The sequence below is a fragment of the Vipera ursinii genome (assembly GCF_947247035.1).
Source record: "Vipera ursinii genome assembly, chromosome: 11".
NCBI classification, from domain to species: domain Eukaryota; kingdom Metazoa; phylum Chordata; class Lepidosauria; order Squamata; family Viperidae; genus Vipera; species Vipera ursinii.
This window is the reverse complement of record NC_139524.1, coordinates 7,346,757-7,363,917: the sequence shown is the minus strand read 5'-3', so window position 1 is coordinate 7,363,917 and position 17,161 is coordinate 7,346,757. Positions and strand designations below refer to the sequence as shown.

Sequence of the window (17,161 nt, the reverse complement as noted above, 5' to 3'; positions counted from 1 at the left end):
GTGACCGTCATAAATATGAATCAGTTGCCAAGCATCTGAATGTAAACCACAAGACCCTGGAGATGCTGCAACATTCCAGCTGATCGGCGCTTCTTCTAGGCCCAGCAGAAGCTCCAGGATCAGTGCCGAGCTCCAGCTGGAGCCTGGCGCTGATCCTGGCGCTTCCGCTGAGCCCTGACAGCCTGAAAGAAGAGCCAATCAGCTGGAAAGTGGCACTGATCCTGGCGCTTCCGCTGAGCCCTGACAGCCCTGCAGCTCCAGCCGTCTCTCGCTCAGGCTTGTGCGGTGCTGCCACCGGTTCAGCTCATGCCCCTCCCCCACTACCACTTCTCTAGGATGGTCGCGTACCACCTGCCAGGTGCCAATGTACCACAGGTGGTACCCGTACCAGTGGTTGAAAAGCCCTGTTCTAGAGGGTTAATAACCAACCATTCCACATGATAGGGCCTTCAGATCTTCTCTTGCTCACCTTCCTTGAGAGGAGCGTACTCAATTTTGTACTTAATGATCTTTCCATTGGTCAGTTCTGAAGGGAGAGGCAGCCACGTCATCTTGATGTCGGTCGGAGTTGTACTGGAAAGGGAAAGCTGAGGGGCTCCACCAGGAACTGGAAGTCAGCGATAAAAGAGATCATGCCACCTCAAAAGGACTATCAGAGTTACAGTGGTTCTGCTCAAGAAGATAGTGCTTTTTTTTTTTTGGCCGTAAAACACACCAGAACAAAGTTCCGCCACCTTTTTTCGATGGATTTTCCATGTTTTAAAAGTAACTTTTTAAAATTTGATGTTTGGCCCACGTGGACTTGAACCGCCCTGTCGAGCGTTAGCAGGTTGGCAGCAAAATCATTAAAATGGTGCATGCAGGCTGCTTGCGTGTCGAGTCCGATGCATGCGTACTTCCTCTGCGCTGGTTGTGATTGGTTGTGTGGTCGCGCTCTGAGTGCTTACTGCGGGCGGCGACCTTTATGCCTTGTTACACAACTGATGTGTGTGGGTGTGTGTACAGTGTTGGTGAATTGAAAATCTTTTTTTTTAATTTTTAGTGTACAATTTACTATGAATATTTGCGTTAAATACAAGAAATTAAATTTATGTTAAGAACTGTATATATAATTTTTTAAATAAAAGATTAACAAGATGTGAATTCCAGCACCTTTTTTCTTACCAAGAAAGCACTGAGAAGATATATTTCAACTTGGAGGGCTGTGTCCATCCAGGGATATGTTTCCTGGTTAGCCTAATTTCTCTGGGAGATTAAAGAATTCTGGATAGTTTTCTTGCCTGCACTCGTTAGATAACACAACTGGTTCTCTATCGTGACCATTCCCCATATTAGTTTTATTTTTGAAGAGGATAAAATACCTCACTTTTTTTTTTTAGAATACACAGTTAAGACGTGAAACTATCCTTCAAGAAAACGGAGTTGGGTTCTAGAATTCCAACCCATTGGGACTATGTTCCTGATTTCTTACTATCTGCATGTGAAGCGATGTAATAAATACAGGAGTTTACGTATCTCACATACGTCCTCTTCTCATACGCAAACATAGCAAGGAGTACTAAGGTTAATTATGAACTGTACTATGAATTGTCTCTTTTATTCGCCTTTCAACCTGTTGAGTCTCCAACTGTCCATTCTTAGGTCCTTCTTGGATTTGCGAAAACGATCTCTCCAAATTCCGCTCATCTCATTTAGCTGGAAACACAAGTGGGAGCCAACCATTCAAGTCACGAGATGGCCGAGTTCCCTTGACAAGCTCAACCTTAAACATGACGTAATACAGCACAACTGTTGCCTTCAGAGAACAAGCGATAACCAGAATGGTAGACCAGGTTAACAAGGGTTAGCTCTTGGGGCTCCAAGTTACATCGCTGTTCTGAGAACTGCATTGCTTGGCAGGTACTATTCCAAGATGTTGGTTATCACCTGTAGACCCCTTCACGGCATGGACCCAGAGTACCTGAGGAACCATCTCACCCCAATGGAACTAGCCCACCCCACCTCAGGCCAGCAGAAAGGACACACTGCACACCCCACCAGTCAAGGAATCTGAAGAGCCTTCTCTGTTGTGGCTCCTGCCTTTTGGAACATCTTGTCCCCCAAGGTGAGAGCCATACCCACCACCACCACCAACAACAACAACGACAACAATAATAGTAAAGTTGGAAGGGACCTTGGAGGTCATCTAGTCCAACCCCCTGCTCAGGCAGGAAACCCTATACCATTTCAGACAAATGGTTGTCCAGTCTCTTCTTAAAAACTTCCAGTGTTGGAGCATTCAGAGCTTCTGGAGGCAGGTTGTTCCACTGGTTAATTGTTCTAGCTGTCAGGAAGTTTCTCCTTAGTTCTAGGTTTACTTTCTGACTTTACATAAGGGCCTGAAGACCTGGATCTGCCCCCCCGGCCTGGGGCCCCAATGGCTGTGTGTGTGTGTGTGTGTGTGTGTGTGTGTGTGTGTGTGTGTGCGTGTGTGTCTCATAATGGAAGTGGCTGATGGATAAAGACAAGATCCCTACCACCCACATCCACCTTCCTTCCTCCCCTCTTTTTAATTGTAAACTATTACTATTATGATTATTTATTGCTTCAATGTTTTATTCATTTTTAACGTCTATGGAGATTTTTTCAACCATCCAGGTCATGGTTTGTTCCAAAAATTCTTTTCCAAAAGGCAACTGGACTTTCTTGGGCTTGTTTTTTTTCTTTTTTTTTCCTTGAAAACATTTTGCTTCTCATCCAAGAAGCTTCTTCAGTTCCCAAGAAAGTCCAGTTGTCCTTTTGGAAAAAAGAAACTTTGGGACATTGGTTTTTACTGTTTCTAAGGTGCCCAGAGGCGACTCTGGCTGAGATGGGTGACAAATAAACCTAATAAATAAATGATTCACTCAATAGGCTAGACCACAAATCACCCAATCCCATTTCATCATAGCTGGGCATCTTGTGGAATCCCACCACATTGTGACCAGGCATACCCTGGATTATTTACGCCTCCAGTTTCAGTTGGACCCCAAAGTAGATCTTCTTAGTTCCTATTCTACGAACCTTCTTCCAAAGTCTGCACATTTATGGATGAGGAGGTCCGGCTCGCTCCAAGCTGGGAATAGGCCACCACGTAAAAGATATAGTTGGTGTTGGGCTCCAGGTCTTTCACCGAAAACTCAGTGGTGTCGTTATTCACCGCAAACTGGTATTCCACGTTGTCAGCACCTAGAGAAGGCACACAACGCTGTCAGATAGAAAAGAAGAAGAAGAAGAAAGTTTTGTTCTTTCTTAAAACTAGCTGCTGGTGAGATGCTTACAAAAGACCCTGCGCAATTTCCATCCTGGGGTTTGGTTTTTTTTGAGGGTGGGTGGGCAGGGGGAGGAGTTAAAAATGTCAAGATGGTAGCCCGTCTTCTGCAACTGAAGCCGCCTCCTTTATGGGAAAAAAAAAGCTGTTGGGCTTTAATCTTGACTATCGGACGCTCTCCTTTGACCTTTTAAAATCCCCATTCCTTCTGCAAAGGTCTCTATGAATATGTTGATTAAAAACCTTTTAAAGCTCTCCGGCTTAGAGAGGTCTCCATGCCAGGAATGGAGCAGGATTTCAGTCTGTATTTCTGAGGAGGAGGGGAGAAGCAACAGCCAAGTAATACAATAGCACTAATTCATCTCCGCAGCTGAAGACATTAAAAGGGCAGGGTGCTAATTGGAAAATTAAGAGAACACTTTCATTACTGCCCTTTCTAATGACTCAAATGGTGATAGACCATTTTCATTTATCCAGAAGATGTGTGTGTGTGGGGAAAATCATTCCTTACTCATGCAAGGAAATAGATTTAGCAAGACCAGGAAGATCAACCTTCTGCAGTTGAAGTAAACTTCCAACTTCCAATAGCAATTTTAATAATAGCGCATATATCTTAGTGTTTTCACCGAGTGCTTAATTCAACTAATTACATCTCACCCTCATTTTATCGTGTTATAATAATCAACCGATGTATGAATTACAAGATTGATTAAAAGCTGCTCGGAGTCAAGTAATTTGCATCAAAGGTGCCAGAAGCCTTCAACAAGTCTGCTACTGAGCAGTTAATTAATGTGTACAGGTCTTTTGTGAGTCTGCATTTTGTGTTGTAAATTAATCAGGCATTGCAAGCCATTCATCAATAAATAAATTGTGTGTTTCTCTGTACACCTTTTGAGAGCTTCGGACAAGCAAAATCAACGGGGAAGCCAGATTCACTTTACAACCGTGTTACTAATTCAGCAGTTGCAGTGATTCACTTAACAAATGAAGCAAGAAAAGTTAAGTGGAGCAAAGCTCACTTAACTAATTTCTTACTTAGCACATAAATGTTGGGCTTAATTTTAGTCGTACATTGAGGACCACCTGTATTATGCCTAAAAAGGGTGTCATTTGCACCTTAGCAAGAAACTATGAATGATAGAGAACGCCCAGTAGTTGCTAGTATCCACTTCCTCCCCCCACCAAGCCTCCCAGAACATCAAAATCACATCACCAAGATGTTGACATCACTGGCAACTCTTCCTCACTGCCGCCCCCCCCCCAAATGAAAATGGGTACAAGGGGCTTTTGCAAAGCAAACTACTTTCCTTTCCATGTTTTATCACCCTTACACAAATCCTTCAAAAGGTCCATAACTTCTCAGCTCTGCCCCTTACAAGCTGCTCCTTCTTTGATTAAAGTTACTCTCTGCTTTTGATGAATAAGCACATTAAAAGCTGTTCACGCCTACATACCCAATCAATCAATTCAATTAACAATCAACTAAGTGCTCAAAACCCTGGATCCTATGTGTTTAAAAATGTATGGTTTCCAACCCAAAGTGTGGACTTTAAGGCTGCATTTCTAAAGCATCCTCCTTAATGAAGAAGCTTGGCAAATATCGTGGCACTCATAAATACCTATAAAACAGCATCAATCAGAACAGAGAAGATAATGGGAACTTGAGAATAACCCTGAAGGTGGATCAACATAAGCCAAAATCTGATCCAATGTTTGGTTTGCCCAGTTGCCAACCAGGTGCAGAAGGTCCCCAAGGAAGTCAACTGATCTGAGAAGTTGATTCTGATAACATAATAAAAGAATAATGGAGTTGGAAGGGATCTTGGAGATCTTCTGGTCCAACCCTCTGCTCAAGCAGTTTGTTCATATTGAGTTTTTAATTGTAAACCTCCACTCCCCAATTCTCTCTCCAATTTAGTGGATTTATAATAGTTATCATCATGCAGAATCGAGAATAATAGAGTTGGAAGGGGCCTTGGAGGTCTTCTAGTCCAACCCTCTGCTCAAGCAGGAAACTCTACACCATTCCCGACAAATGGCTGTCCAATCTCTTCCTGAAAACCTACAGGAATGGAACACACACAGCTTCTGGAGGCACGCCAGCGAAGGAACCACTAGCTAATTGTTCTCCTTCAGGAAATTTCTCCTTCGTTCTAGGTTGGCTCTCCCCTTGATTAGTTTCCATCCGTTGCTTCTTGTCCTAGAAGGTTATTATACTCTCTGAGCTTGCTTGTTTTCTTGCTGACGTTTCATTACCCTAAGTAACTAACTAGGTAACATCATCAGTGCTGGAAACCCATGAGGTTACCTAGTGAGGGTCATGAAACGTCTGTAAGAAAACAAGCAAGCTCAGAGAGCACCAAGGACTCCCCATTGAGCTACAGATATTCTCCTTCAACGGTTATAAAGGTGATTATACAAATCGAATGTTTCCCCATTCTCTTGCCATTAGGACCGGCCCAAAGAGCACGATCTTCAGGATACCGGAAACGCACCCAAGGCTTTTTGGTAATGGAGAGAGAATCCAATAATCTGCTCACTGTTGAACTCCGGCCGTTCCCAGGATACCAAGACGGCGGTGCTGGAGAGAGAACTTGCTGACACTCTCTTCGGAGGGCTCGGCAGACCTTCCCGCACAATCACCTCCAACTTGGCTGTCGCACAAGCCGTGCCCAGGGGGTTTTCGGCCACGCACTGGTAATAGCCCGCGTCGTCCAAGCCAATCTGATTGATCACCAGGGTACCGCTGCCCTGGATTTTAACCCGTCTTTTAGGCAGAAGCAGCTTTCCATTCCGCGTCCAGTGTACGGTGGGCAGCGGCTCTCCTTCCGCTTTGCAGACAAACCTGGCAGTGCTGGCCCGGGTGCGAGAAATGGTGTCAGGTGCCTGGGAGATGGTGGGAGGAGCTAAGAAATTGAAACAGAACCCGGTGAGCGTGGTGGTTGATTGGAGACCCTTCTCTTTTTTTTTCAAAGCTGACAGACTGTCCTCCCTACAAGGCACCCCGGACCCAAACATCGAAGTCACTGAGGTAGGTAATCCTGGACTTAATGATAGTTCAGTTAGTGACTGTTCAAAGTTACGATGGCAACTGAAAAAAAAAAAGATAATTCTGCCTGCTTTTCACATTACGACTCTTGCAGCATCTCCACGATCACGTGATCGAGATTCAGACACTTGTCAACTGACTCATATTTGTGACGGTTGCAGTGTCCTGGGATCACGTGATCTAGAGGATTAATTAGATAAGAAGCTCAATAACGAGGTGGAGGTTATTCATAGATATTTAATTGTTCTCTTCTAAAATTATCAAGAAAGGTACTAATTTAAGGCTGATAAAAGAGAATACTAGTGGAAGAAGAGAAAATCCAGGCAAGCTACTAGGTGGAATATGGAACTACAGAAACTAACTGTTGTTGATTATTTGTAAATACAAACCCAGACAACACACTGCTTACCAAATACTGATGGTGATATGTAAAAGAAAAACCAATAAAACATACGTACGTACATACATACATACATACATACATACATACATACATACATAGGTCTTGGTGTATTCGGGTCTTTTCCCGTGTAAGATTGAGAGTGTCTTGGCGACGTTTTGACGAGGTCCCACTCGTCATCTTCAGGCTGGTGTGTTCAGCTACGAAGCCGAAGACACCAGCCTGAAGATGACGAGTGGGACCATGTCAAAATGTCGCCAAGACACTCGAACGAAGCTGAAGCCACCAGCCTGAGGATGATGGATGAGATTTCGTCGAAACGTCACCCTGATACCTCTAATTCTACGTGGGGAAAAAACCCGAATGACCAAAGATCTACATAAGTGGCTCCTGACCTTGTCTGAACCCTGCACCCCTAAAAGGCTTCTGATATATTCTCGCACCCCTTACAAAAGTTTGAAATAATGGCACCAAATTATGCATATACACTATAATTTTGAAAACCCAAGTTTTTGCGCCTCCTGGGATATGGTCTTGCGCCGCCGGTTGGGAAGCCCTGCTCTAATGCATATGAACACATGTCTTATTTTTCCTCCTAAAGTTTGACAATCTTCATCATTACAATATTACATATAACCGACACTAGGTATTGCTTAGCTGGTCTAAAGGGCTGTCTTACCTTTAAATATTGATACATTTTAAATGAGCTAGGCTTGACTTAATGTAATTTGATATATTTATGGCTATTCTATTTATGTTTGAGGCAGATTCTTCAGGTAAGATGAAATACATCAAGAAGGAGGCTCCAAGTTATAATCTGCTTTGTTTGGTTTGAGTTTAGCATACACATCTACCAGCTGGGGAATCCTGCATGATGGAACAGGGACCACAAAATAAACATATATAAAAAAGGGACAGAAATGCCAGAAGTCTTCTGAATTTCACATGATTTTTAAAGCAATCTTCTTTCAAGTTTTTTTTAGCAAACTTCATCCCATGCATGCATACTGAATTTTGCAGTAGTTAGTATGTATGTCTGAAATGGTATAGGTTCTCCTGCTTAAGTGGAGGGCTGGACTAGAAGACCTCCAAGGTCCTGTCCTATTCTATTCTATTCTATTCTATTCTATTCTATTCTATTCTATTCTATTCTATTCTATTCTATTCTATTCTATTCTATTCTATTCTATTCTATTCTATTCTTCTATTCTATTCTATTCTATTCTATTCCATATTTACTATTCTATTCTATTCTGTATTTCTCTTCCATTCCATTCCATTCCATTCCATTCCATTCTATTCCATTCCATTCCATTCCATTCTATTCTATTCTATTCTATTCTATTCTTCTATTCTATTCTATTCTATTCTATTCTATTCTATTCTATTCTATTCTATTCTATTCTATTCTATTCTATTCTATTCTATTCCATATTTACTATTCTATTCTATTCTGTATTTCTATTCCATTCCATTCCATTCCATTCCATTCTATTCTATTCTATTCTATTCTATTCTATTCTATTCTATTCTATTCTTCTATTCTATTCTATTCTATTCTATTCTATTCTATTCTATTCTATTCTTCTATTCTATTCTATTCTATTCTATTCTATTCCATATTTACTATTCTATTCTATTCTGTATTTCTCTTCCATTCCATTCCATTCCATTCCATTCCATTCCATTCTATTCTATTCTATTCTATTCTATTCTATTCTATTCTTCTATTCTATTCTATTCTATTCTATTCTATTCCATATTTACTATTCTATTCTATTCTGTATTTCTCTTCCATTCCATTCCATTCCATTCCATTCCATTCCATTCCATTCCATTCTATTCTATTCTATTCTATTCTATTCTATTCTATTCTATTCTATTCTATTCTATTCTATTCTATCCTATTCTATTCTATTCTACAGAGATTGGGTCTCGAACCCAGGCTGTCAGCTCTCCAGCTCACAAACTCAAGGTCTTTAACTGCTGAATGTCTATGGAGATTTCTCAGTCATCCAGGTCTTGGTTGTCCCAAAAGTGTTTTTTCACCAGGCAACTGGACTTTCTTTTTTCTCTTTGAAGACGTTTTGCTTCTCTTCCAGGAAGCTTCTTCGGCCCCACCATCCAGTCAGAGCTGAAGAAGCTTCTTGGATGAGAAGCGAAATGTTTTCAAAGAGGAAAAAAGAAAGTCCAGTTTGCCTCATAAAAATACACCTTTGGGACTTTGAACTACTGAGCCATCACGCATAAGAAGGAAGAGATAATCTAAATCCACCTCTCTTCCATCCTTCCTAAAAGATCTAGTGGTTGGGAGCTAGAGTCAACAAAAGAATAATCTGCTCTGCCGGACTGTTTGTGATGATCCCATGCTCCTTCTGAAGACTCACAAAAACAGCAAAGGCAACAAGAAATGTGTTCTGTTTTTCTCACCAAGGACTCGGAGCTCAGCTGCAGCTGTTACAAACTGTCTGGTTTGGGGTTTGTTGGCCCGGCATACATAGACTCCTGCGTGATGAAGCTGAACAGAAAGGATCACGAGGTTGGTCCGTCCTAACACAATCACATCCGTAGAAATGGGATTCCCATCTTTAAAGGAAAAGCAGACCATCAGACCTTCACTTGGGGTGCCAAGCATAGGTGAAAAGCAAGCAGAGCTGGGAGGGCGGAATTAAGCACGTCGTAAGTTTAGAGTTGTTGCATTCCCAAAAGCACTCAAAGTCCAACTCCTCCTGAATTTCATTGACCCCTATCTGGTGCCAATTTTGTCTTGAATTTTAGGTGACAAGATCCTTGAATAGATCTGCTGCAACCTTACACGTGGTCCTGATTCTTTGCATCTGGCACCAAGACCCCTGAACCTGAAATAAATAACACTGCCTGAACCATGTCTGTGTTTTGAATACTTCGACACTACATTCATCTTCTCCACCCATTTTCATTTCTATAAAGATGCCCAGCCAACTTTGTTAGGCATGCATTATTTGTTCTACTGGTGGGTAGGAGATCTAATGTAGGACTCTGCAAATATCTGCCCTGATTTTTTAAGGCAGAGATCCCCAACCTTTTGGGCACCATGAACCGGTTCCACAGAGAGAGGTTTTTCCATGGACCGGACAATGTGTGGTTTTGTGTGCTGCCTGTACCCCACAGATGGAGCTTTGCTTGTTTTTGTGGACTGGTTGCTGGCATGCTGCAGCTCGGTAGCGGTCCATGGACCAGGGGTTGGGGACCCCTATTCTAAGGTATGGCTTGACATGGCTGAAAATAGCAAAGATTGGTGGAAAAGACTCAGGGACTCCATGTAGGGCATCAAAAGAAAGAACCTTAACGTCAAAATTGCCCTTTCTGTACCAAATGGTTACCAACCTACTTACAGGTAGTCCTTGACTTACAAAAACTTATTTAGTGATCATTCAAAGTTACAACGGCACTGAAAAAAGTGAATTGTGACTTTTTTCACACTCACGACTATTGCAGTATCCCCATAATCATGTGGATCAAAATTCAGACACTTGTCAACTGACTCATATTTATGATGGTCGCAGTGTCCCGGGGTCATGTGATCCCCTTTTGTGACCTTCTGACAATCAAAGTCAATGGGGAAGCCAGATTCACTTAACAACCGTGATACCAACTTAACAACTGCAGCACTTCATTTAACAACTGTGGCAAGAAAGGTAAAATGGGGCAAAACTGACTTAACAGATGTCTCGCTTAGCAACATAAATTTTGAGCTCAACTGTGGTCATAAGTCGAAGACTACCTGTACTTACCTATCTAAACCTTGCTGCATTTCAAGCATGAATGCCAAAATCCCACAAGGCTTGAAACCAGGGTGCCAAAACTCGTAAAATCTTAGCCAATATGTTCTTCTCCTTCTTATGACTGTCATCTGTATCAGGCTGATTCAGTACCTTTATACATGGCCTATGTCTGTCCTGTTCAGCAAAAATGTCATTTTAATTTTCATCGTTGGAGTTTTTGTTTGGATAGCTCTCCAATCTGCCACTTTCATCTTGGTGTACTACATGTTGTTAGGACAGGAAAATGGCAGATTTCTGTAAAACAAGCAGATCTGCCTCTGCTTCCATGCTCCAACCCAGAAAGTGGTTTCTGTAGCACAGCTCTTAATCCTAAAGATAACCAAGGAGCCATTTCTGCAGAGTGCTAACATATGTGTCAGATTTCCCACCAGACCGCACAAAGATCTAGCCTTTACCCCCTGACCTTTGAAGCTGGAGAATCCTTCAAGATCAGCCTTGACTAATGGGGATCAAAAGGCATCCAGAAACTAGAATTCCGTATCTTTTACAGATCAAATGCAGTATACCAATCACATGCTTTGTCTGCTTTTAACTTTGACTGGCAAGCTCAATTTAGTAGCCACACTCCTGTTACTACAAATTTAGTTTCTCTATATTCAGCTGCAGATTATAACATTTCTTAGAATGCAATTTCTATTTTTTTAAAAAACAACAACAATAACCAGATTTTAAGACGAAAAGGTTTTGGAATGGCTTCTTAGCATTAGAAGAGGAATTAAACTTCATTTACCTTCCCGTATCCAAGAGATGAAAGGTGTGGGATTTGCCGATGCGACACACTCCATCACAACAGTCTCACCAACCACCACTGTGGCATTCTCTGGTGCAGTGACAATGACCACATCACCCATCATTGGTTGTTGGGGACCTAGGGCAACAAAATTCAGATTTCCTCTTTTTTCCCTCCGTTCTACTCGTCATCTTCAAGAACGAAGCTGAAGTCACCAGCCTGAGGATGACGGATGAGATTTTGTCGAAACATTGCCCTGATACCTCCAATTTTATGTGGGGAAAAACCTGAATGACCAAAGATCTACATACAAACACCCGCGAAAACCTCAGAAAACAAATATGTGTGTGTGTGTGTGTGTGTGTGTGTGTGTTTGTGTATTTTTTTTTGGCTTGCTAACAAAGAATAAAGGGAGACCGATATGATCATTTCAAACTTATTTGTTCTCATCAGTCAGCCATACCCTTCTGAGATTCGAACCTGGGCCGACTGCATCTTAAGCAGTTGCTTTAACCCCTAGGCCACAGGCTCTCTCTCTCTCTCTCTGTTAGCTGAGAAGCAAGGGAGATATGTGTTAAATGTTTGTTAAGCATTCAGAATACACTTGCTTAGTCCCAGACACGGGACAAATCTTATTTCCTGTTTCAGCCTAGCCCAAGGCCATCCACAGGCAGTAGCCACAGCAGTGGCAGATATATATGTGTGTGTGTGTGTGTGTGTGTGTGTGTGTGTATGTGTGTGTATGTAAGGGACGCTGTGGCTCAGTGGGTTAGGACGCTGAGCTTGTCGATCAGAGGGTCAGCAGTTTGGCGGGTCGAATCCCGAGTGCCGCGTAACAGAGTGAGTGCCTGTTACTCGTCCCAGCTTCTGCCAACCTAGCAGTTCGAAAGCACATAAAAATGCAAGTAGAAAAATAGGGACCACTACGGTGGGAAGGTAACAGCGTTCCGTGCGCCTTTGGCGTCTAGTCATGCCGGCCACATGACCACGGAGACGTCCTCGGACAAGCGCTGGCTCTTTGGCTTTGAAATGGAGATGAGCACCAGCCCCTAGAGTTGGAAACTCTATATACACAATTGCCTATCAACATTTGTTATAGTTTTCTAAAGGTATCGATAATATCAGTTTGCAGTATCTTTTATCCAGAGCATATCTTAATTGCATTTGCTGAGTCCAGTGTTCAAGGTTTGTGTGAGAATGAAGGTCTTAGACAGCGATTAACACTCTTGTAAAAAGCTACGTCACGTACAAATGCAAGAACTTCCTTCCACTGTGACAGTTTTCTGGTTTTGAACTTTAGTCCCAGGATGCTTATGAAATTCTCCAGGTGGTATCTCAAAGGTGCTTTTCTCCTCCCCCCAAAAAACCCAACTGGATTGTAGAAGGTGGAAGAGGAGGAAGAGGAGGAGGAGGAGGAGGAGGAAATAAACAAATACACATTTAATTCTCAGGTCTCCCCCACTAATAAAATCTTCCTCCTTATCAACCAATTTTCCATTGCTTAAGTTCCCAATTAAATAGATTCATACTTGCAAAATCCTTTCGAGATAAAATAAGATGGCTCACATACAAATCTGTGTTTAATTTCTCTCACCATATTAGTCTGTCCTTGGGCCTGTCATCCTTTCTGGGGTGTTCACAGGGGGTCAAAAAAGTCAAAATGGCACCTACAAGCGTAAGATCGAAGCCCCACCTGTACTGCCTCTCTTGGAAGGCTGTCAAAACCAGCAGCATTCGCAAAACATTTGCATATCACGTCAACTGCTGCCTTCTCGCTTTCTGAGCAATCAGGAAAGGGGAAAAAAAAACACCAAACCACAGATGGATCTTTTTTTCTCTCTCCTCTCCTGAACAGCTGCTCAAAGCCTGAATCCATCCATTCCCCAGGGAGGTTGGGGTGGGGGCTGAGGGCAATTTCAACACAATTTCAAGCTTCTGTTCAGGAAAAGGATGAGAAAGTTCACAACTAAGCACCAGGCCAACTTAGTTGTTTGGTCTTTCCCCCCCCCTCCTCTGCCTTGTGAGCTGCTAAAAGTAGGAACTTAAGAGAGCTCCATCTCTTTTTCAGCAACGTTGAGACCCAACTAGGATTGCTGAGAGCCAATTTGAATGTTATGTGCCGTACCGAGGGCTGTGATGCTCTGCAGGGCCTGGAATCCCAAACGAGGGCTGGAGAATTGGATGTGGTCCTTCCACGTAAGGCTGGGCTAAAGAGAAAATGCCTTCTCCTGTATCAGAAGGGGTCTGGAGGCATCTTTTCTGACTCAGAGTTTTTTTTATATCTGAATTAAATTTGTAGCACTACCGCTACAAATTGAGACTTACATATATAACACTCCGTGGTGCTTTACCACACTTCTGAGTGGTTTATGTCAGCATCTTGCCCTCAACAATCTGGGGCCCTCATTTTACTGACGAAGGAAGGAAGGAAGGAAGGAAGGAAGGAAGGAAGGAAGGAAGGAAGGAAGGAAGGAAGGTTGAGTCAAACTCTAGACTGTGGGCAGAGTTCGCTGCATTCTAACCACTGTGCCACAGGGGCTCCATTTGTGAGCCTTTGGGTTCAATCCCTCCACGATCCCCATCAACATCAGCCAGAATTTGCTATGGAGAAAGGCAAACTGCCACAACATTATGTCCGCTGATCCTGCTCTCTACTTGTTCCAGAAGGACACAATAGCTCATTGCCTTGAAAGCCCCCAAGAGATCAAGTACAGATACAACAGTTGCACCCCTCCAGTCTTCTACCTTCACAAAAAAATCACCAACGTGTAATCAATACTGCCTGAAAAGGTGTGTGTGTGTCAGATGCTTTTTGTGTCCTCCAATGGCCTCTGAAACCGCAGCACAGCCACTTTCTCAACAATCGTCCCTAGGAACAGAAGGTTGGATGAAAACTGTCCTGAACTGTTGGGTCCAGCAATGATCAGAAAAAGATGAACTCGGAGGTCATATAATAGCACCGTGTTACCCTGGAAATAAGACCTAACTGTACAATAACCCCTAGCATGAATTTTCAGGACGCTCGTAATAGAAGCCCTAACCCCAAATTAAGCCCCAGTTAAGATCGTCAGGCAGACAGACGCATTTAGCACCGTATTTCCCTGAAAGTAAGACCCAACTGGGAAATAAGCTCTAATGTGTGTTTTGGAGCAAAAATTAATGCAAGAACCGGTCTTATTTGGGGGGAAATACGGCCTGTTTCCCTGAAAATAAGACTTAAGCTGAAAATAAGCCCTAGTGTGATTTTTCAGGATGCTCGTAATAGAAGCCCCATCCCCAAAATAAGCCACAGTTAAGATTGACAGCCAGACGGATGCATTTAGTACCGTATTTCCCCGAATATAAGACCCAACTGGAAAATAAGCCCTAATGCATCTTTTGGAGCAAAAATTAAAATAAGAGCCGGTCTCATTTTTGGGAAAACATGGCTACTATCTGGACCATACTGCCTGTCATCTCCCAGGTGTCCTTCCTAAATCAGAAGAGGCATAGATCTAATAACCACCAGACCTGTGAACACTCTACCTTCTCAGGAGTTATAGATTTAGATTCATCCCAGCTTGTCTAACACTCAAACTTCCCCAAAGAATTTAAAGAACGGCTTTATACAGGAAAGGAGGAAGTTTAAGCTTTGAGGATGGCTGCCAGATACTATAGAGTCTCTGATTTTTGATTCTATACCAGGAGCTCCTCTGAAAGCAACAGGCCAGCCTTTAAATTCATTCCAGGGCGCCAGGCTTTAAAGCACAACCTCAGAGGGGCTAGGAAATTGGTGGAGACAATATCCTAGAAGTGCAGCTCCTTCCCAGCAGGGACACGTGTTTCTTGAGAATGTGGGAGTGAATACGTGGCTATGGAAGATGACGCTCGGAGTTTGCTGTTGGCAGAATTTCACTTAAACTGACAGATCTAATTGCTCGCTGTGGTCATGCCCTATGGAAACATGTTTTCTGTGTCAAATATTTGTGCAAGATCAGAGTGTCGGAATGGAACTAGAAGTATGAAAAGCTGCCTTCTTTTTTTTCCCCAGGAGAAAGCACAGGGGACAGGATGAAAACGGAAGTAAGCATGTGAAGGGTTAGTATCACTTTATAATGCCTTGGTAAGGCCACCCTTGCAGTACTGCATCCCGCTTTGGTCGCCACAATATAGAAAAAAAAAGATATTGAGGATCTAGGAGGAACTGCAGAGAACAGCAACAAAGATGATTATGGGACTAGAAGCTAAAACCACTTCGGCAGAACCGGTAGCTAATTTTTTTTTTTGCGACCCAGGCCCAGAATGGACTTCCGGAAGCGACATCCACACAGAGGACCAGTTGTTCACATATTTGAATCCCACCACTGGCTAAAACATATTGAGAATGGTTGCAAGAATTGGATAGTTTAATGAAAAGAAGGAGTAGAGGTGCCAGGATAGCAGTGTTCCAATATCTAAGGGGCTACAACTAAGAAGAAAGGGGGTGGTGGTGAGGATGTCAACCTATTCCTGAAAGCACCTGAAAGCAGAACAAGAAGCAACAGATGGAAACTCATCAAGGAGAAAAACCATCCTAGAGAGAAGTAGAAATTTCCTGAAAGTGAGAGCAATTAATCAGTGGAATGGCTTGCCTCTGGAAGTTGTGGATGCTCCATTGCTGGAGGTTTTTAAGAAGAGATCAGACAACCGTTTGTCTGATATGGTATAAGGTCTCCTGCTTGAGCAGGGGGTTGGACTAGAAGACCTCCAAGGACCCTTCCAACTCTGTCATTCTGGTATCTTCTGAGGGCATGTCATGGGAGGTCTGACAAATGTCCATCATGGGGTCATTTCATCAGATCTCTCATGATATATTGGAACACTCAAATATTGGAACAATATCCCTTGCTCAAGAAGGAGAGACTATCTCAACAGTGGGTAACCTTTGGTCAGGAGCCCAACTGGTGAAGCTCTTCCTCATGCCTCCTTTTAAGTAATTGAGGGCAGATGGGCACACACCACCGGCCTGCAGGCTCTCCCTGTTTTTGTTTCTTTGGGGGCTTCTGGAAACAAACAATAAGATTTTAAGTGAAGCTGTACCGAAATAATGCATGTTATATTCTGTTTAAAATACGAACACACCATATTTCCATCAAAACCTTCATGCAGCGCTTGACAAATTGAATTCCGGCACCAGATTGGATTCGGCAAATTAAATAACTCGGTGTAATTTCTCATGCCTTAATTCATTCCATAATATTGATTTTTTATGAAATGACTCTCCTTCTGCTAATGGAAGAGGTTAATGGGATGTACAAAGGAAAACGCCTTCAGCTGAAACCCATCAAAGTCACCCCAAACTAAAGGACTGAAAATGTTGACCTCAATTTCTCCAGAGGGCAGAAGTAAGATGATAAACGGACTTGCAAATTGAAGAGGCCTTTTTTTTGGCCGGCTTCTGGAATGTGTACAGGCATAGCTGACATATTTCGAAGTGTAGCATCAAAGACACAAAGACTCTAAACTTGAGGCCGGCGGAGAACTTGATGGGAGGATTCATGGGTCCTACCTTGATGTTCAGGTGAGGAACATCACCTGACCAGGGTTACTCTATCACCAACCCTTGATTACAACTTGTCCATTTCTTCCCAGGTTGGACAAAACAGCTCTTTGCAAAGGCCTCTCCTAGTCTTATTCTACTCTGGAATGCAGCTTCCCCAAAAAATGTCTGAAACTTAATATGGAGAAGTCTGCCCAGCCTTTGTACATCTGCCCTGTGAGTAACAGCTGCTCAAATCCTTGCAATCAGGAAGGCAGAAAACATCACAACATGATCTTTTCAACCTCAGCTTTAAAATAGCATTTAATCCAAGAGAAAATAAAGCACCCAAGCTACCCATCCATAGAAGCA

The 17,161-nt window shown here is 42.8% G+C and overlaps 1 protein-coding gene across 1 annotated transcript in view; it reads right to left on the bottom strand.

Annotated features, from left to right (window-relative positions):
• IGDCC4 (immunoglobulin superfamily DCC subclass member 4) overlaps positions 1 to 17,161 on the bottom strand; it is a gene marked incomplete at both ends in the record, with an annotated part of 82,117 nt that overhangs the window by 24,798 nt on the left and 40,158 nt on the right. Inside the window, 5 exon segments of the mRNA XM_083371314.1 lie at positions 470 to 607; positions 3,043 to 3,207; positions 5,785 to 6,195; positions 9,169 to 9,324; positions 11,293 to 11,430. Coding sequence (XP_083227440.1) covers positions 470 to 607; positions 3,043 to 3,207; positions 5,785 to 6,195; positions 9,169 to 9,324; positions 11,293 to 11,430 — 1,008 coding nt within the window.